Genomic DNA, 22,027 nt, shown 5'->3' with positions numbered 1-22,027 from the left:
GGTGAATTTTATATTTTAATTTCTTATAAATGAGTTTTTATCGTTAAAGTTATTTATTTCTCTATTCCTTCTACTAATTAGTTTGGGTCAAATACGGAAAAATGGAAGTACAAATACAAAGGAAATGATCAATCTGAATAACATAAACATGATCTATAACCTTTCATTTGTTAGTTGTTTATGATCCAATATCAAATTCATTAATGACCACTCCAGGCCTTTGAAAATTTTCAAGTTTTTTGAAAAAATTTCAAATATTTAAGGTAGGCTTAACATCCTGTGTAAAGCGTATTGAATTACAAGTTTTTGCCACCTTAGAATTTTTGTAACAATAAAAATACTTGGATTATATAGTTATTTTAAGATGAATATGACAGAGAAAACGAAACTCTCACTATTTATTTCCAATTAAAATATTATTTATTAATTTTTGAATATGTGGTATTGAATTACGAGTTTTGACAATCGTTAGTTTATATATGNAATAATGACACTATCAAGGAACCTTTTGCTTACTAGTTTAAGATGATTTTTATGCTTTTCCCTAATTTTACTGAATATCAGTACATTATCCATATAAACTACACAAACAGGTGAGATAAATCAGAGAAAACCTTAGCCATATTCCTTTAGAATATTGATGGTGCATGTTTAAGCCCAAAAGGCAAAACCATCGATTCAAAAAATTCTTTTGGACAAGTGAATGTCGTCAAAGGCATGCTCAACAACTCCATTCTAATATGCCAAAATCCTGATTTTAAATCGAATTCTGAGAAGACTTTTCCAAACCTTGCTTTGTTTAATAAAGTCAATTTGTTAGGTATGATAAAAGTTTGAAAATACACATTTACTCAGTAGTTTATGGGATTATTGGTGAGAAATTAGGTTTAATTCAGTAAAGTTGCTTAATATTTTCATAATTGTCTTTTATGTGTTCACGGGTGTGTTTGAGTGTTTTTTAGGTTATTACTGCTAAATGTTATGCTCAAATGAAGAATCATATCAGCAACAAAATGAGGGACGAGTAGAAATAAACGGATCAAGAATCGGAGTTGAATTGAAGAAGTTATAGAGCTTTGAAGTAAAGAGGAAACTCTAGATTACGCTCCAGTTTGAGCATACCTTGGTGTTTTGATAATATCTTGAGTTGTAGACCTTGGATTAAGACAATGCTTGACTTTTGCAAAGCTAATTTAAAGAATTACATTTCATATGTTTACCACTTCTCCAGATTCTATCGTTATCATGCTACAAAATCACCATCTCTAGAGTACTGGGGAATGATTGCGAGATTTGAACTAAAGAAGAGAAAATTGTCACCATGCCACAGCACACTTAGTCCAGAATCAACCGTGCCACAGCATAGTGCCGGGGCACAGTCACGACAACTGGAAATCTTTCTTCTGTTTTTTATTAGGAAAATAGGGTTTAAGAGTCCTAAACTAAATAGAATTAAGGAAAATAAAACTCTAACCCTTGTGGGATATAAATAGAAGTATTTTAGCATTATTTTGGGGAATTCTTTGGGGAGAATAAGAGAAGGAAAACTTGTAAAGAAGAAAAGTGTCAGAATTTCTAGAGCTTTGATTCACAATATAGGAAAGTTCTTCTTATTTCTTTCTTATAAACTCATGTTGATTATTTTAATAAAGATGATTGTTTCTTTCATGTTTATTATGAACTAATTTCATTTTCTAGGGCTAAGATATAGCCCAATCTCTTGATTATGTGTTGATTTATTTATGTTGATTTTTATTAAGATTTCTTTCTAAATTTTATTATTATGCCTAATGCTTTTGATTATTAAGGGCGCAAGAATTGAATGAATTAATGGACTAAGTTGAGATCAAGAGATAATACTTAGTTGGTCTATGGTAGTAAAATCATAGATTGAGCGAACGCTAGAGATAGGTTACCACGACTTGTGAGGTTTTGGTAAACTCCATAGAGTGTAATGATTTCCAATTGCTTAAATTTGATTAGAGATAATTCAAGTTTGTAATTAGCAGTTAATTTGATAATTTTTTGAGAGAAATTTATTGGAAATTTAGGGAGTTTGACCTTTAGAAAGAATTTAATAAAATTAGCATAAGTGATCAATACATATGAATAAGAGTTAGTGTGAAATCTATGTCTTAGGTCTAGTCATCTTGCATCAAACCCAAATATTTATTTTAGTTGATTTCTTTTAATTTCAATTGTTAATTTAGTTTAGATTTTCCTTGATAAAAATTGCGATTAATCAAATAGTAAATAGATAGTAAATTTTGGTAATTGATAATAGTAATTCCCTTGGGTTCGACATATGTATTCTTACATTTTATTACTTGCACGATTTCGTACACTTTCGAAAATCCCAACAAGGTATCTTACAAGCATCTCCAATGGTTTTATTATTTAGTTGCACATAATCGATAACCATCTGCGTTTTTCCTCTTTCACGTTCAATTCTATTCATAACCATGAATATTGGTGAAGAGTGAGGGCTTTCACTTTCATGTATTAGTTGCTTATTTAGCAATTCCAATATTTGCTTGCCAAATTCCTCCTCAGCATCAAGAATGTAAGGATAAGATTGAGTAACCACCTAATCATCATCCTTTTTTAATTTTAGCAAAGCATAAACACTGTTCCTTTCCTATAATTTTAATGGTTGATCATCAAAGCTAGGGATGTAATCGAGCCAAGCCGGGCCGAGTTTTTGGCTAATCGAGCTCGACTTGATTTCTATAGGAACGAGTTCGAGCTTGAGCCTGAAAATCCAGGCTCAAGCTCGAGCTCGAACAATTGAGAGGGTGCTCGAGCTCAAGCCGGCTCCAGCTCAGTCAAAGCTTGGTTACTATAGTTACCCACCAGATAGCTTCAACATTTTTCAAGAAAAACTTCATCACCAAACATACTTTCGTCAATGAAAAAGTTCCAACACATCAATCTAAAACTTGAATTTCAATCAATCTAAAAATGTAACTAAAAAACCAAAAGAAGTTGGAAAGAAGATGTTGGCGTCGTCATGGTTGTCGAAGGCCCAACATGGTGTGCTCTCGGAAGAACTTGAATATGTGGTCCACTATCAAAAGACATTAGCTTGATTACACTGCCTCCTTTTCCCAAAAGGCAGCCAACTTAATTGGAAAGCACAAGTAATCTCAAAATAAATGTTGAAGAATTATTCTTTTCCTCATCACCTCCATCTGTGATCATGTTCTACTGCAAGTTTTTCAAAAACAAGTAACAAAGCCTTCTACAAATGTGAAGTTTTGTTTTTAGATTTAGAATCAGCCAAAGGAACTGATTCCTTGTCTCCATCATTCTTAGCGGTGGGTAGCCATAGGTAGTTAATAATCCTATTTTTCCCTATGATTTTGCATTGAATTCCAATAGGATTTAGGATACTTCTCATACAATTTGGGCCATTATTACTACTTAATTCTATTAATTTTTTTTTTGCAGGCCTAAACGATGATTTTGAGCATAAATAATGGTTTTGAGCGTAAATCGCGTAACTTGAGCTTTGAAACTTGGAATGACCTAAATTTAGAAGCTATGGAAAGCTAAGAAGCAGAGCTACAACTTTTATTTTTTGGGTTTTTCCTAATTCTAACTGAAAGATGGTGAAAACTTGGCTTGAAGTCATGAATAGTATGTTGGGAACTAAAGAAAAACGTCTTTAGACGTGCTTCAATATTTTGGCCATAACTTGTAGACCTCGAATTGGACTGATTCTTGAACTAGTAGAAATATAACTGAAAGGGATACAATTAATATGATTACCACTTTTCCAGATTTAGACGTTATCATGCTCAAATTTGTCATATAGATATCAGTATCCAGTCTACCATACAAATACGCAGTGACAACGTCCATGAGCCTTTTGAGACTGATAAACTAATCAAGTATTGAAATGTGATTGCATCCATCATTGGTGAATACGTCTCATTGAAATCAATTCAGCCGTAAAGGTGGAATTTAATGATAATGAGTAAATCCAGCTGTAAAGGCGGAAACAAAGATTAAAGAACACATATAAGATCAAGGTACTTACTTTCAATAGAGGTGCAACGTTGCACTTGTTAAGCTCTTCGTGTTGATAATATGTTGTAATTTTAGTGGTGCAAGTGTAATAGACTAGACGGACTAAATATGAAGAAAATAAAGTTGAAAGGGGGTTCACTATTTGCTTCTCTCAAATGACTATGAAGTAAAACTGAAAAAGGGAAGGGGGTCCCTCCTCCACTCACCGCCTCAAAGCTAAGGTGGATGGACATTTTACTACATACTATTTGTTATACTTATTGTTTTGAACACAATGTTCAAAGATGGAAACCATTGACATGTTTTTTGTTCCAAGAAAGTAAGAATAATAATCAAGAAATTTGAATGCATCAACTTATGGGAAAGGGAGGACGAAGAAATAAGTAAAGAAAAATTGAAAAGGAATATACAAGAAACATATTATATTGTGACAAAATTAATTTTGTCAAAATGTTATTTTGTCACAAGTAATATAGGTATTATGACAAAATAAATAAATATTACATTAAGTGTGACAAAGGGAATATACAGTGACTAAAAAATATATTGTCATAATATTTTATCACAATAAAGAAACTCATAAGAAATATAGTGAAGAAAAACGTTTTTATCATAATATTTCCTCACAAATTTTTGACGCCAAATTTTGGCGTCCAGGTAAATTATTTATTGTGACAAACATATTTTATCATAAAATATTTTAGTTATTAGATTTAATTATACATGCTATAACTACAAATTATTTTGTCATAAAAGAATTTATTTATTATTACAAAAAAAAAATTTCATAATATATGCAGAAATAGTAATATTAATGACAAAATATTTGAGTCAAAATTAAAATGTTGAGATAAATTGTTTATCGTGACAAACATATTTGTCATCAAAAACTTTAGTTATTATATTTAGTAATACATGCTATAATTACAAACTAATTTGTCACAAAAGAATTATTTATTACTAATATATATATATATATATGTTAAAATCGAGATATTAAATATGAGTCAAATTAAATGTGATATAAAATCAATAATTCTTTTGTGACAAACTAGTTTGTAATTATAGCATGTATTACTAAATATAGTGACTAAAGTTTTTGATGACAAATATGTTTGTCACGATAAAACAATTTATCTCGGCGCTTAAATTTTGACTCAAACATTTTGTTATTAATACCTCCACTTCAGCATATATTATGACAATTTATTTTTGTAGCAATAAATAAATTCTTTTGTGACAAACTAATTTGTCATAAAAGAATTATTTATTTTTATTTTTTATTTTTAAAAACTCGAAAAGGCCAAAAAATTGTAAAAAAAATATAAAATCGTTAATAATTTTATAAATGTAAATATTATGTACCATTTTCGGGCTTTAATAATAAAAGAATACAAATCAAATTCAATCTGAATATAAATTACACAATAAAATTCTTAAATTGTACTAAACTAATCGTAATGTTACTTGAACAAGAAATATTATTAAAAATATATGTCATGTCTCATGAATTTTTCAGTACCTATTAGAAAAATACAATTAACTAGTTTACAACTTGAAAATAATTTGTCATTGATGTTGTGAATCTTAACTTGATGTTTGATTGTTTGAAGAACCACTCCAACAAGTGGAAGCAGAGGAAGAATTCAACATGTTTACAATGTGCAAAGCACGAGAAGTAGCAAACACGTTGATTGGCTTCATTTAGATAAATTATTCAGAATGAAAAATAATACCAAAATCGATTGTAATATTAGGGTTGCACGAGTTAGTCTCTGCATATTTTTCGCTCTCTTTTCTCTGTACTTCTCTTTGCTGAAACGGTCGGAAAGAAAGAAGTTGTTTATTTATTTATTTAATTATTTATAGTTAAAAATAAATATTTACTTTTATTTATTTAATTAACTCAATTGTACGGTATTTGTATTTTCTTGCCTTTTGAAGCAAACTTGACTTACTATTGCGTGAACAAATCAGAGCCTTCTGATGTAATGTTAATAGAAAAATGCCATGGATACCGACGCTTTGCACTAAATTTTTACACCGAACGATGTATACACTAAATCAGACGAGTCATATATCACGTTAATAAATATTCTGCGAATGAATGGTCGTCCATCAAATATGGACTACCATCCATTGTTATTGGACGACCGTTCATTTGAAATAAACTCTCGTCCATATTATATGGACGACCGTCCACCTAGAATGGACACCCATTCATAGTTTAAACTAAAAAAATTTGGCCTAAATTGTTTATAAATGCCCGTCCTCTTATGAGGACGATTGTCCATAGTTATGGACTCTCGTCCATATATTATGGACGGGAGTCCTTTTTTATGAACGGTCGTCCATATTAGACTGACAGACGTCCATATAATTTCGGATGAAATATTCACTTTTAAAGTATAAAATTTTGAGATGAAATAAAAGAAAAAAAATTGATTATTATTATTTTTTTTTCATTTATAAACAAAATGCAAAGCAAGAGAGAAATGAAATATGTTTTGGGAGGCCTAAGTTTTTAAACATTCTAATTGAAATTTTTAAAGAAAATTTTTTATTAAACTAAAATTTGGGTATGGACAAAAATTTAGTGAAGCTTGTCCAATTTGAATATTGACAAAAAAGAATGAAGATAGCGATATTATTTTTGGATTGAGACAAAATTGGATGTAAAATTTTTAAATTAAACAATGGATAGGCATCCATCTAAAAGGGACGCCTGTCCATCGGACTATAAAATTTTTTAGAGGGGCGTGGACGCTCGTTTATAGTGAATAGACACCCGTCCATATAAGATGGATAAACATTCATTATTTTCCTTTTAAAAAATTTTGGACAAACGTTAAATGAACGTACATTTATATAATATGAATAGGAGTCTATTAAATATGGGTGACTGTCCATAAACATTGAACGACCGTTCATTCGTAAAAAGTCCAACTGGTTGCCATATCGTTTGTACAAAAATTCGGTATAAAATTTTGGTGTCCGTACTCATGTTAATATGCACTTGAAAAATTGGGGTTAACGTATCACAAAGACATAAACTTGACGAAACAAGCTCTTCCTCACTTCGTAAACATTCAACGCCCAATCTTTCATACCCTCAACTTCACCGACACAGCAAGCGCATGCTCACAACCGGCGTCTCTAACGACACGGATCTCACCACGAAGCTTCTGTCTCAATTTGGAAATCACCAAGACTTCGATGATGCAAACCAAATCCTTTCTTCTTCTCTTGAGCCGACAACGTTTTCTTACTCTACTATTATCTATGCCTACTCGAAACAAAATCTTTTTACTCAATCGCTCAGTTTTTTCTCTCAAATGCTCTCTCACTGTCTCGCATCTAATGCTTGTTGCCTGATATTCTTAAGGCTTGCACTGGACTGTTGTCATTGGAAAGGGGATAACAAGTTCATGCAATGGTGTTTGTATACGGGTTTAATTTAGATCCGTTTGTTCAGACTTCTTTGGTTCTTATGTACGTTAAACGTTAGAAGAACATTGGGACGCTCACAAAATGTTTGATAGATTAGCCCAACCGGGCTTGAAAACTTTTAGTGCTCTGCTTGCGGCTTACGCGCGACAAGGGTGCGTGGATGTAGCGAAAAAACACTTTAACGACATGTGTCTTTCAAGAGTGGAACCCGATGAGTTTACTTGGAATGGTATGATTGCAGGGTTTAATAACAGTGGACATTATGAAGAGGCGGTCCTTTTGTTTCAAAGGATGCATTTTGAAGGATTTACGCCTGATGAGCACAGTGTTTCTATGTTCTTTCCGCTGTGGGCGACTTGGAGAATCCCGAACTTGTAATTGGTTTTGTTAATTTGATAAAATTAGTGTTAAGCGGAGCTTGATTGTTGGAATTGATCGTTGTTGTGTTGCGTTGCCGTGAGTTTTGTGGTTTTTTTCCAGCCGCCAATCTTCCCAGTTGCACCATCACTATTCACTGCATTTTTGAAAGTTGGCATACCAACTCTCGAATGTGTTGACTTGTTTTTGAGGCAGGGCAATTTGCTGGTGAAGTTAGAGCCTCTAGACTGTTGTTGTTCTTGGATGAGTTCTAATAGGCTTTCGGTTTGCTAGGACTGCCAATCAAGTCTTAGTTCTCAAGTGACATTTTTTATTTTCAGGAGCTAAAAAGAATATATAAGAGGAATCAGCACTAGGGAATAGATTTAGTTCTTGGAAAAATTCCACTGTAAGGCAAAATGGTGTAGTGAAGGAAGATAAAGTGAACTTTCGAAGAGTGGCTTATGTTTGGTATGTGAATTCATGAATAATAGATGTATTGGCATTTATCTATAAGCTCATAGATTTTGCAATGGAAATTTTGGCATTGATACTTCTGCTTTCCAATTATTTTTATTCTTAATGTTCAATTTGTTGGTAAAATTGTGTGCAGTCCTAAACGGCCATGAAATACATTATACATGGGTATGATACTTATATGATATCATAAATTCAATCCTATAGACCATGTGTCTTTCACTTGTTTTTGAGTTCTATATTCCTCTAGTTTACTACTTTTGTATCTTAACAATATAAAACTTTTTTTTACTTTCTTTGCAGGAGATTACCATTGCCCCGTGCTAAATAAAGTTGTCACTGAATTTACTCACATTGTTGCTGTCAGGACTACAGGGAACGTGTTCTGTTATGATGTATGTTTTTTGGATTGTCATCGCTTTTAGTGATATTACTTTAAGTTCTGAGCTCCTAAATGATGAACCTTTCATCAAGGAAGACCTTATAACAATTCAGGTTATTAGATGTTTAACTTGTTGATTGCATGGTAGTGGCTTTAAGTGGCATGAATTTTATGATTTACGAGGACTTTTTTTGTGGTGTGTTTTGCAGAATCCTAATGCTCTTGATTTTGATCTTGTTAAAAAAGGTCTGAAACTTGATGATGAAGGTGAGCCATACCATTTGCCACTATTGTAATGTCAATTTTAAATTTTTCTTTTCTTTTTTTCCTTAATGATTAAGAAAATGAATTCAGATCCAACCTATAACATAAACATTGCTGGAGATATCAAGCAGATGTTACAGGAGCTTGGAACTGAGAAAGGAAAACAAACTGCACTGCTTATTAAATATCAGCTGCCTTTAGAAATTATCAGCGGTGGAGAAGGTTATTGTTGATGACAATGAAGAAGAGGAAGGGAAGGCCAAAGAAGAGGAAAATGCTGAGGATGAAGATAAAATTAACTCTTTTAAATATCAGCTGCCTTTAGAGATTATCATTATTGATATAACACGCCTATATTATTTTGACAATAAAAAATTTGTTTATGTAAAAATATTTGTCTCAAAAATTATTTGTTATGCTATTAAATTTTTTGCAAAATTATTTTTGTCACTATACAATTTTTGACAAATAATATTGTCATATAGGCAAACATGTGACAAAATAAATATTGTCACAATAAAGTCAATGACAAATAAATTTCTGTCACTATTAAAATTATGTACAAATAATTTAGTCATTATTCACAATTTTGAGAAAATCAATTTTAGCATAATATATTATTTTCTCACCATAAAGCTTATCATTTAGTCTTTAAATATAAATTAATTGTAACAAAATATTACATATAGTGATAAAAATTGTTTTCTATTGTTACAAATCATTTATCACAATAAATTAGTTTAAAGTGACAAATTATTATTATCATAATAAATAATTAGACTATGGTGATCAAACGTTTTTTCGTCACCATACACTTAAGAGTACGACTGGACGAGCTTAATGTGACCAACCTGATGAACAATACAATTCCTCACATTAGTGAAATGGTCACGATTTTGATATTTATAGTAACAAATTATTTTGTTGGGAAAAGCCTAAATTCTTGTAATATAACAAAATAAAAAAATTAATACTTACATACTCTTGATCAAACTCCTTCCATTGCATAAATTGTATATAAATATTTAAGCTATGTTTGTTTTATTATTTTTTCCTATCCTATTCTTATCATACCCAAAATACATATTTATTTCATTATTCTCAAAATTCAATCTTATTCTATTAAACTCAAAATATTAAAAAATTTTAACCCCCTAGGTTTGTTAATTTAACTAAATACTCCTTAAAAAATATATATATATAAATTGACAAAAACACTCTCATCCACCCACATTTGTCAGATTGTGGCCACTACTGCTAGAAGGTGGTCGAAATCTACCGTAATAGCGCACCCTGACTAGATCTGGCTGGTAGCGCATTGATCTAGCCTTTTCGAAAAAGGGCAGATCTACGGCCAAAGATGTGGTCGTTGACGGCCACATTTGGTCATCGTTAACGACTAAATATGGCCAGATCTGGCCGTAGATCTGACCTTTTCTGGTGGATCTAGCCGAAAAATGCTAGATCAACACACTACCGGACAGATCCAACCAATAGTACGTCATTACAGTAAATTCCGGCCACCTTCTAGCGGTGGTGGCCAGAATCTGATAAATGTGGGTGAGTGGGTGGATGGAGATGTTTTTGTCAATTTATAAACTTTTTTGTTGGAGCTGTTTAGTTAAATTAACAAACCGATGTGTGTTTTTGTTAATTTTAAATCTTACGTCGTAATAACGACCTAACTTAACTTTTTAAAAAATACTACTAAAATTAATAAAACAAACATATCCATATATTTAAAAAAAAAAAAAAATCTCTTTAAATACCATTTAATACTGAAAATAGCCTTGTTTTTTTTTTTTTTTTCTTAATTTCAAACTTAATTAGAGTTTTTTTTTTTTAACATATCTTTTTCCCAATTTAAACTGAATTAGGTTTTTTTTTATTTATACCCATGGTTTTTAATTTCAATTTTGAAACTTACATTTTACTCTTCAAATTTATATTCGACCCTTTGTGTGACTACTTTATCTATAGCTTCAGTAATATATTTTCATTAAATAAAGAAATATTTGGAGAAAAAAAGTTTCAATGATTTAAAAAAAAATCGAATTTGGGTTTATGCAAGATTAAAACTTAAAAATTAAAACAAAAATATAAAATAGAATATGAGTGTATTTAGAAATTATTATGTCATTTTCAATCATTATTATTAAAGTTAAAATTGTCAAAATAAATAAACAAGTAAAAGTGGGATAGTAATCAATATGATGGGAGCTAAAAATCTTTTTTTTTTGTTTTTTCTGTTATGATTGCGGGTGTCTAAGTCAGTGTACGCATACTTTAACTAATCTTTCAAGACCATGGAACTATCGACCAGATAAAAGCTTCAGTAACTACCCCTATTAGCAATCAATGAGAGACTTGAACTGAAGACCTCTTAAGTAATATATCTAAAAGTCTCTATTGAACCACTCGATCACCTATAGATAGTTAGCTAAAAATCATTTCCCTTAAACGAGTCCGATGGTACTCTATAATACCAGTATCATGTGGAGGGAACTACATTAACCAATAAGCTGAGGCTGAAGCCGAAAGTCTTGATTGTAAGATGGGTTTAAAGCATAATGGATGAGCATCATTGTCTGCCTACTGATAAAATATTGCAAACTATCACTTTCTAAATGGAAGTGTGAACATTGCCTGATTTAATTAGAGCTGTAAACATATCGTCTCTAGTTGAAAATCTTGGAGACATGTCCGGTTTTCATTTTATAATTCAAGTAAATGTACTTTTTCAAAATTTTCTAAACGACAATGTCATTTTCAAAATCATATTTATTTATATTTTTTTCTTTTTAGTTGGGGAACAGCAAGAATATATCCGAATTCACATGTGAACTGTGAACCTCCAAGTTTTTACATAGACACCCGGAGACCTATAGGTTTTGAAATGGAAAACTCACACCTTATTAATTGATGGAAAATACCTATCATAAAAGTAAAGTAGACATCGCATTAAAAAATACAAGTTTTTTATTTCTCAAATGTCTTATCAAACACCAAAGTTTAATATTTGTAAATCATTTAATACACAGTTAGATATCAGCTCTTTATTGTTGTAGGATAAAAGATAGAATAAGGTACATGTTAGTTATTGTACTTAAATTCTGTACCATAAAATATATATATATTAACTGGATTGTCTGAACCAGCTTGCACAAACCTCAACTAATCCATGAGATTCCTTAAATACTCTAAAAGTCTAAAAGACAAGATAAGCCACAATGTTATTGTGATAAATGGCCCCAATATTTAAATCTAATAACTCAAGGGAGTGAGTAAATCTCCTTGACCGTCAGACCAATTCCTTGGGGTTACCAGAATTAACTTTTTACAATAGTCTGTCAATTACAAGGTGTAAGTGTTCCACTTTGCTTCTTTCACTAAACCTCAGAGGTCCACATAAAAACCTCAGTGAACCTTTATTACCATGAACAATTTATTCCTGTAGTGAAGAAAATTTATCAAGTTCATCTTTTTTTTTTCACTTTCATCTAGTTATAAATAATTATTAATTTGCGAATGATAATACCCACTTCTTAAAATGATTGATACTCGAACGAGCTCGAATCAGAATAAGATCTCTACACTTGCATATATCAAATCTTAATTTGGTGAAACATTTATCCACTAAAAGATAGGTTATTAAAAGTGTGAAGAAAGAAACACTTGAGTTCGAATCCCTCCAAGCACTAATAAGGGGGTCACTGAGGTTTTTACCCCATCAACAGTTCCAGAGCTCTAAATGATTAATTGAGGTATGCGCAAATTGGTTCAGACACTGCCAATGATAAAAGAGAGAGAAAGAGAATGGACTTTAAAAATTGAAAATCTTAAAGAAATTCATAGAAAAGTTAGCAAAGATTGAGAAAGAATTATAGCGGATGTATGAACAATGAATGAGGAGAAAATGAATTAATTGAGAAAGGAACGTATGGGACAGAAGCTGAGGTGCCAATATATGTGTCCAATCAACTCTGTTATGTATTCCTTCAAAGCCAATGTAGACTTTGCAACCAAATTTAATTCCCTACAGCCTCTACATTAAACTATTTGTCTCTTCTTTTGGATTTCTTTGCACTTGAATACAAATCTTTTGTTTTGGGGGGCATACTACTCTTGTTCAAGTTCAAACATACCTGTGTTTGAGTTTTTGAATCCAATTTCAATTAGAATCTCGCAATGCAAGACTCGTGAGATTTTTATAACATTCTTCTTCTTTATAGTGAAATTCTATCTATAATAGCAAAGTGGACATAACTCTTGTATTTTGTCATTTGTTTGCTTGTTTATTAGTGCTTTCATAGGTATTTAAGAATAGCAATTAACATAATAANTTTGTTTTGTTTTGTTTTGTTGCTTTGTTGTTTTGTTTTTTTTTGTTTTACCATGAGCATAATTACTTTAGTTCATAGTCCTTAAAAGTAAACCAATCTCATGCATTACAGGTGATTCGACATTGAGCCAAGTGATTCAAGCTCGAGCTCGATTTTGACTTGGTTGTAATCAAGACGAGCTCGAGCCGATCGTATTCTATTGAGTTCTATGCCAAACCTTTTGGGTGGAAAAACTTACTTATGCCAAACCTTGGGTGAAAAGTTGTCATTCACCCTTATTTTATTTGATAGGTTGAACTTTATACAAAAAAAATAAAAAAAAAATTAAGTACAATAATACTACACTTACAAACTTTTTTCAGTAATATTACACTCACTAACTTTCTTTTACAAACGTGACATATCAACTCGTAATTGGTCAGCTTGTAATGAGTCATGTTTGCCCAACAATGGATCCCACCTACCCAAATGCGAGTTGTCACGTCAGTGTGTTTGCGAGAGAAAGTTGTGATAAGTGTTTGTCAACCTATCTTTATTCAACTTTTTATACAAACTTTCTCTTACCAATGTGGCAAAAGATGATTGAGTGAAAGTTTATAAGTCAACCAATCATCTTTTGTCATATTAGTTTGTATAAAAAGTTTGTAAGTGCAAGAGTAATATTACATCCACAATCTTTTTATATAAACTTTCTCTCACAAACATATGTGATAAAAGATGATTGAGTGAAAGTTTATTTTAAATTTTAAATCACTAAATCATCTTTTATCATATGAGATTATGAAAGAAAGTTTGTATAAAAAGGTTGTGGATGTAGTATTATTAAAAATGTTAAGGATAGTTTTAGATGAATTGGTGTATATGTAAAGGATTAAGCTACTATAACTAGTAATCAATATATTATGTACTTAAAAAATAAATTAAAAGTATTCATTATTAATTGTATAAATTCTAATTATTCAATTGTATTAAATCAAAATGTAACAATCTGGTTTTCAAAATTTTGTTAAAGATAGGAAGTGCATTTAAAAGTACTCATCTCAAACGGTGATCTTTTTTAGTAATGCTATTTCTAAACGTCGGCAGTAGCGTGGGCCTTTATTGGGCCTGATAAAATTATCAGAGAAATTCGATAATTCGTCTCTAGCTACAGACATCGTCCGGGAATTCACCGGCTCAAACGTTCAACGGACTCAACCCTCGTAAAATCACATTCAACGAAACTCCAAACCCATAACACAAATACTATACTGAAGCAGAAAACATTAATAGCATCAGCGATTTCTGATTGTAAGATCAAACAGAGATGGGGAAGAAACAGCACAGCAAGGACCGAATGTTCATAACCAAAACGGAGTGGGCCACCGAATGGGGCGGTGCCAAGTCTAAAGAAATCCGTACGCCCTTCAAACGCCTTCCCTTCTATTGCTGCGCGTATGCGTTACTTACACACTCGCTGTCTCTTTATCTATGTATTCACACATAAGAACATGTGTTTGGGTTGATTGATATTTTTTGATGCAGGCTTACGTTTACGCCATTCGAGGATCCTGTGTGTACAGCTGATGGCACCTTATTCGATATAATGTGAGAATTCTTATTTTCATAATTTTAGATTAATTTGATATTCTAGGTTTAAGAGATTGTTTAGGTTTTAAGTTTGGGATTTTTGTGCACTTGCAGGACTATAACTCCCTATATTAGAAAGTATGGGAAACATCCTGTTACTGGAGCCCACTGAAGCTGAGCGATTTAATCCCAGTTACTTTTCACAGAATGCTGAAGGTTGGATTCTTTACTCCATTTTAACTGTTTAGTTCAATTTTGCTGTATAGGATTGTTCATTTTTTTTTTTTTCCTAAAGCTTTGCGATGCATGCTACTTGATTGCCTGAGTTCGAGGAAATGGGTGATATTAGACATGAAGATTATGGTCTGATTCAAGTTAAATGTATGAGTACAATTCAAGGATTTTAATAGACAGTCTTAGTTTTGACATTGGGTGGGCCTTTTACAGGAATATGCTTTCTCCAATAAATGTGTTACCTGTAAATTTTTAATGATTGTGGAATTGCTTATGTGTGATTGTGTTTAAGAGTTTGGGTTGAAAATTGTGTAGGAACTATTCTAAACTAACTTGAGCTGTTTCCATTTTCATCATTCTGTGGTGAGCAGTTTTTTAGGATGACAAATAGATAAAATATTCTAAATGAGCTAGTTTATAACTTTGTACTGTATGCGGTTATGGAGTCATGGTAGTGAAGATGATAGAATGATAATCTTGAAGGACTAGAGAATGTGTTGACTTGTTTTTTAGGCAGGGCAATTTGCTGGTGAAGTTAGAGCCTCTAGACTGTTGTTGTTCTTGGATGAGCCTAAGAGGCTTTCAGTTTAGTAACTGCCAATCAAGTCTTAGTTCTCAAGTGACATTTTTTTTTCAGGAGGTAAAAAATATATAAGAGGAATCGGCACTAGGGAATAGCTGTAGTTCTTGGAAAAATTCCACTGTAAGCAAAATGGTATAGTGAAGGAAGATAAAGTGAACTTTCCAAGTGTAGCTTATGTTGTGGATGTGAATTTATGAATAATAGATGTATTGGTATTATCGGAATTTAGTTTTAATTGAATGAATAGAGAAAGAGATCTTCAACAACTTCTTGTCGACGGAATATGATGGCACTATAGCAGATTTCTGATGTCACTATATCTATAAGCCATAGATTTTGCAATGGAAATTTTGGGATTGTGATGAGACTCCCTGCACTGATAACAAACAATAGCCAAACAGTACAAGATAACAAATATGTTCACCACAACAAGCCTCAACCAAGTATATAATGGAGAAAAGCAAAGAACAACCAAAACAATGATAAACTCAACATAGATCCCAGCAATTCGAGGAGCTGGGGACCTCCTACAATGACACTATTTTTGATCTCCCCCCTTCACCAAAACTGACCCTTTATTTATAATACCTTCATGACTACCTATTCAACTAACAACTTGATTCCCCTTCACACGTGGCTGTAACCAATTTCTCTAACAACTAACAGCAAGCACCTCCACTCTTTACCCCTTTCTGACCTATTGTCGCTTATGCCCTCTGTATTTGTAAACATGCTTAACGGGAGGTCTATCAATACCCCTCCCTTGAAGAACCAACTGTCCTCAGGTGGGAGATGGAAAATTTTCACCCGATACCACACCGCTCCTCCACTCCTTTACTGCCCTCTGCTTCCTTACTCAATTCTTCCTCATCTTCTGTCATTCGCCGGGAAGGGGTTGTTCGCAGTTGGGAGAGGTTGAATCGATCTTTTGAAGAGCTGTCCAGCTTGTACTCTGGTGACCGGAAGTCGGTGCCGGCCGACTGCCTCTCCTCCATGGGCGGCACTCCGACGAGGGGTTGACGGAGTGTTGCTGTTGATTGAGAAAGGGATATGTTCTAGATCTGTCGAATGAGCGATTGTGTTGTATATGAACCTAGATCCAATTTCTCTTGATCCATTACCCGCCTTGACCCATACCTAGCTGACCCGAGTCCACTTCCAGGTCCATTCTCCAATTGCTCAAGCCCACACTCAATTGTATGTGTTACTCCCGTTTACCTAGCCCAACTGAAATAATTCCTCCATTAAACCCATACAGCCCAATTGGTTTTTCAGCTGTCTTAAGCCCAAACTTCATTCTTCTGCAGCCCATTCTTCTCCTCTATTTTCTCGGCTAACTTAATTATTGCATTAATAATTGGGCTGGCCCAATTTGACTTCAGCTTTTAGATTTGGTCTAAGCCCGTTTAAGAAATTGGCCCACATATGTCTTCTTTTTCTTCACACAATGGAGCAGATACAGCTTCAAACTTCCGGCAATATTCTTCCATTGTACGGCTTGTTGGATTCCCATCAGGATCTTGTACGACCCTTCTTCCTGTGAGCCACTGAACCAACAGCAAGGCAAGTTTAAAGGCGGCCCATGTTGTCACAGGAGCTCGCACCTCCATCCACTGGAACCAATTGATTGCGTCGCCCTCCATGCAAACGGCCACGTGGCCAACCTCTCGTTTTCAGCCACTGATACACCTTAAAATACCTTTTTATCCTGAATAACCAAACGTACAGATTCTTCCCTATGAATATCGTATTTCGATTCTCCGGCCATCTGACTCTGGTCGATTTCGTTCAGTAACTATGGGTTTGCCATTCTGGTTGCATTGGGTTCACTGTTCTCTTCCCCTTGGTTTCGATTCTTTTCACGCTCTTTCGTTGACCCTCCCTCTTAACTCCTTTGGTTTCCTCCTCTCCTCCTTTCGCCTCATCCGCTAGCATCTCCTTCAAGCATCTTTGATCGTTCTCAAATCTTCCTTCATCGATCTCATATCTTTTTCCACATTTCCCATCTAGTCTCCATTTCCCGCTTTTACCCGTCCCAACCTTGGCTCTGATACCATTGATGAGACTCCCTGCACTGATAACAAACAATAGCCAAACAGTACAAGATAACAGAATATGTTCACCGCAACAAGCCTCAACCAAGTATATTAATGGAGAAAAGCAAAGAACAACCAAAACAATTGATAAACTCAACAGATAGATCCCAACAATTCGAGGAGCTGGACCTCCTACAATGACACTATTTTTGATCTCCCCCTTCACCAAAACTGACCCTTTATTTATATACCTCATGACTACCTATTCTACTAACAACTTTGATTCCCTTCACACGTGGCTGTAACCAATTTCTCTAACAACTAACAGCAAGCACCTCACACTCTTTACCCCTTTCGACCCTATTGTCGCTTATGCCCTCTGTATTGTAAACATGCTTAACGGGAGGTCTATCAGATTGCTACTTCTGCTTTCCAATTATTGTTATTCGTAATGTTCAATTTGTTGGTAAAATTGTGTGCAGTCCTAAACAGCCATGACATACATGGTTATGTTACTTGTATGATATCTAAATTCAAGCCTATAGACCATGTGTCTTTATCTTGTTTTTGAGTTCTATATTCCTTTGGTTACTACTATTGTATCTTAACAATATAAAACTTTTTTCACTTCTTTCTTGCAGGAGAGTATCATTGCCCCGTGCTAATAAAGTTTTCACTGAATTTACACACATTGTTGCTGTCAGGACTACAGGGAACGTGTTCTGTTATGACGTATGTTTGTTGGATTGTCATCACTTTTAGTGATATTACTTCAAGTTCATGTTATATAGTATGTAGAATAATTCCTCTTTGTATACTCCTTGTTTTCCCCCCCCCCCCCCTTTTATAGGCAATCAAAGAATTAAACATCAAGACGAAGAATTGGAAAGAGCTTCTAACTGATGAACCTTTCACTAAGGAAGACCTTATAACAATTCAGGTAATTAGTTGTTCTGAACATACGATGTTTAGCTTTGTTGATTGCATGGTGGTGCTTTTAAGTGGCATGAATTTTATTATGTATGAGGACTTTTTTTGGTGGTGTGCTTTGCAGAATCCTAATGCTCTTGACAACAAGGTTACTCTTGATTTTGATCATGTTAAAAAAGGTCTGAAACTTGATGATGAAGGTGAGCCATACCATTTGCCACTCTTGTAATGTCAGTTTTAAATTTTTCTTTTCTTTTTCTCCTTAATGATTGCAACATCTTGTTTTCCATACTCCAGAACTAAATAAAATGAATTCAGATCCAACCTATAACATAAACATTGCTGGAGATATCAAGCAGATGTTACAAGAGCTTGGAACTGAGAAAGGAAAACAAACTGCACTGCTTGGGGGAGGTGGTAGCAAGGCCCAAAAAGAAAGAGCTGCTGCCCTTGCTGCCATTTTAGCTGCAAGGTCACGCATTATAGAGGATACCAAATCAGATTCAAATGGAAATGCTAAAGCTACTCAAGGTTTCAGTATTGTTGATGCTGCATCGGCTTCAGTTCATGGAAGAAGTGCTGCTGCAGCCAAAGCTGCATCCAGTGATAAAACAGCTGCTCGGATAGCCATGCACATGGCTGGTGACAGGGCTCCTGTGAATGCAAAGCTGGTTAGTAGGTTTTTTTTTTTTTTCCCCAGAAATTGAGTTCTCCCATCATTCTGTTTCTTATTGAAAATAAACAAAGGTGGTTATTAGACAGAACACTGTAAAATAAAGGCCCAAATAAATGATAAATATGAAATTCAGTATCCACCATCCAGTCCCTATGTCCCAAAAGCTTATTTTCAAGGAGTAAAGTTTTTTTTGGAAATTACTTTTAATGAAATTGCTCCTATTAGCCATATCTTTGTAATTTGCTGTGTCCTCAATTATAAATAGTGTAATCTAGAGAGAAGACTTGTCTTTTAAGCATCAATCCTCAATTGCTACATGTTAGCTTACCTTCCAAGTCAATAAAGTGTAGTCCAACTGAGTAGACTGCTGCTATCTTTGCTTGTGTGGGCACTTTCTTTTTTTGCTTGGACATAGATGAGTCGAGTTGTTGAATTATGGACTTATAATGTCAAATTTATATGAATATATAATCTCTTGTAGTGACCTGCTTGAATGTTGTACTGACTACCAAAGTTTGTGGTCCTGCAGTAGCCCCAAGTTCTGGATTTTGTGACTTGTAAGAAAGGTTGAGGATCTCTCTGTCAAAAAATAAGTTCTGATTTTCTTGGTCATAGTTATTGATATCATAACTAAATAGTACTGTATATTGTAAAAATGTCGGAAACTACAATGAGCAATGGTGTGTCTTGATACAAAGGCCAAGGATTGGGCTTATTACTGGAAGCCCTCAGTTTCGGCAAGAAGGTTAACAGTTCAAACCCCCTTGGATATTTTATCTCATAACTTTTTGGCTATGAAGGTTGTAGGATTTGGAAATAGTCCTTAGTTTAGAACTCGGTGAATATGTTGGGGAGGTTGAGGAATCTAGGTATCAAAAGGGAGAAAAAGGTATTAGTGATTTTCAACATGAATTTCTGCTGCAGGTGAAAAGTCGGTTTACCACAGGTGCTGCATCACGGTCCTTCACATCTACCTCATATGATCCTGTCACCAAAAATGAATTTGAATATGTCAAAGTCGAGAAAAATCCCAAAAAGAAAGGCTATGTTCAACTGCATACAACGCATGGTGATTTGAATATTGAGCTCCACTGTGATATAGCTCCAAGAACATGTGAGAATTTCATTACACTCTGTGAACGTGGCTATTATGACGGAGTAGCTTTTCATAGAAATATCAGGTAGAGTGACAGATACTCAATTCAAATTCATCGGATGTGATTTTCTAGTTGGTTTCTTGGCAACACTTCATATTAATAAAATGTTGTTATGTACCTCTGTAGGAATTTTATGATTCAAGGTGGTGATCCTACTGGTACTGGAAAAGGAGGTGAATCTATATGGGGAAAGCCCTTCAAAGATGAAGTGAACTCCAAGTTACTTCACTCTGGAAGGGGTGTTGTTAGTATGGCAAACAGTGGTCCGCACACAAATGGTTCCCAGTTTTTCATTTTGTATAAATCTGCAAATCATTTGAACTTCAAACATACAGTTTTTGGAGGAGTTGTTGGTGGTTTGACTGCATTGGCAGCGATGGAGAAGGTTCCCATTGATGATAATGACCGACCTTTGGTGAGTTCTTTGTTTAGCATTAATCTCTCCAAAACTACATATATTTTAAACCTGTATCTAATTTTTTACTGCTTTCTGTTTTACATTTAAATGGTATTCCCTGACTGATGATAGATGTAGTGTGTATTTAGCATATGATCTTTTTGGGAAGCAAGACCTTCTGTTTATATTAGTCCTGTATGCCTTTTGAATTTTGGTGAATGTTGTGTTAGGAATCAGTATATTATTTGGTAACATATGCTATCTGGAAGGTTGAGCTTCAAACTGGCTTCAACTTAACTCAAAGTTGCATATCTAGAAATACAATGTTCATGATTTTTATGAAGATACTTTAGTATGTTCTGATCAAATTAGTTGCTGGACTCTGCCTTAATCATAAAATCAGTTGACTTGAATTAAATTATTTAATCCTGCCCTCATTATATGTTTTTTTCCTCTCATTTGTGTAGGAGGAGATTAAGATAACCAATGTAACGGTGTTTGTCAATCCTTACTCAGAACCAGATGAAGAAGAGGAAGAGAAGGCCAAAGAAGAGGAAAATGCTGAGGATGAAGATAAAGTTCGTTTCAGGACTCTTTAAATATCAGTTGCCTTTAGAAATTGTTTTTCCAGGATACTAGCTGATCTTTCTCTTGGTGCATTTCAGGATAAGGTTGGATCATGGTATAGTAACCCGGGTACAGGAGCAACAGAAGCCGGAGCAATTGGTGGTGGAGGTGTGGGGAAGTACTTGAAATCAAGGAATCAACAAATTGAACCTATTGCAGATGACAGAGGATTGAATGCCATTACCGCAGCTAAGAAAAGGAAAGTGGGAGTTTCAACAGGTGAATTCAAAGATTTTTCTGGGTGGTGAGATTTCTGTAATCTGGTACCATATTTTCAGACAGTGAATACTATTGAACTGGTATTTGCCGGTATTGTAACATAATTTTTAAGCTGGGGGAGGAAAGAAACAGAAAAGGCAGCAGCATTTTTTATTTTTCGTTGTTGTATGTACAATAATGCATTGTAGCAGAGTTTGCTTTAGTTTTTTTCTGATAAATGCAGATTTTGGTCAAAGAAATGCTTTTCTCTTGCGGCATTAAATAACAATTGACTTCTGTTCCTTTTCTTTTAGG

At 33.7% G+C, this 22,027-nt stretch overlaps 1 protein-coding gene and 1 long non-coding RNA gene across 2 annotated transcripts; both read left to right on the top strand.

The window, feature by feature from the left end:
- The first annotated feature begins 8,762 nt into the window (after positions 1-8,762).
- On the top strand, positions 8,763-9,301 carry LOC116131418. The gene is made up of 3 exons (XR_004128248.1): positions 8,763-8,811; positions 8,908-8,965; positions 9,094-9,301. It is a non-coding gene; the product is annotated as an uncharacterized LOC116131418 (long non-coding RNA).
- Positions 9,302-14,401: 5,100 nt separating this feature from the next.
- LOC116131416 (peptidyl-prolyl cis-trans isomerase CYP65) lies at positions 14,402-21,972 on the top strand. The gene is given in 13 exon segments (XM_031417060.1): positions 14,402-14,739; positions 14,830-14,892; positions 14,989-15,036; positions 15,038-15,090; positions 18,369-18,386; positions 18,389-18,459; positions 18,578-18,667; positions 18,782-18,857; positions 18,955-19,328; positions 20,258-20,514; positions 20,617-20,905; positions 21,355-21,465; positions 21,553-21,972. Coding segments are annotated over 13 exon segments (1,788 nt in total). The 5' UTR covers positions 14,402-14,611; the 3' UTR covers positions 21,763-21,972.
- The last annotated feature ends 55 nt before the right edge of the window (positions 21,973-22,027 follow it).

Source organism: Pistacia vera, unplaced genomic scaffold (genome assembly GCF_008641045.1).
Source record: "Pistacia vera cultivar Batoury unplaced genomic scaffold, PisVer_v2 Contig233, whole genome shotgun sequence".
Lineage (NCBI taxonomy): Eukaryota > Viridiplantae > Streptophyta > Magnoliopsida > Sapindales > Anacardiaceae > Pistacia > Pistacia vera.
Note: the sequence above shows the minus strand (reverse complement) of the source record. Positions and strands in the feature narration are given on the sequence as shown.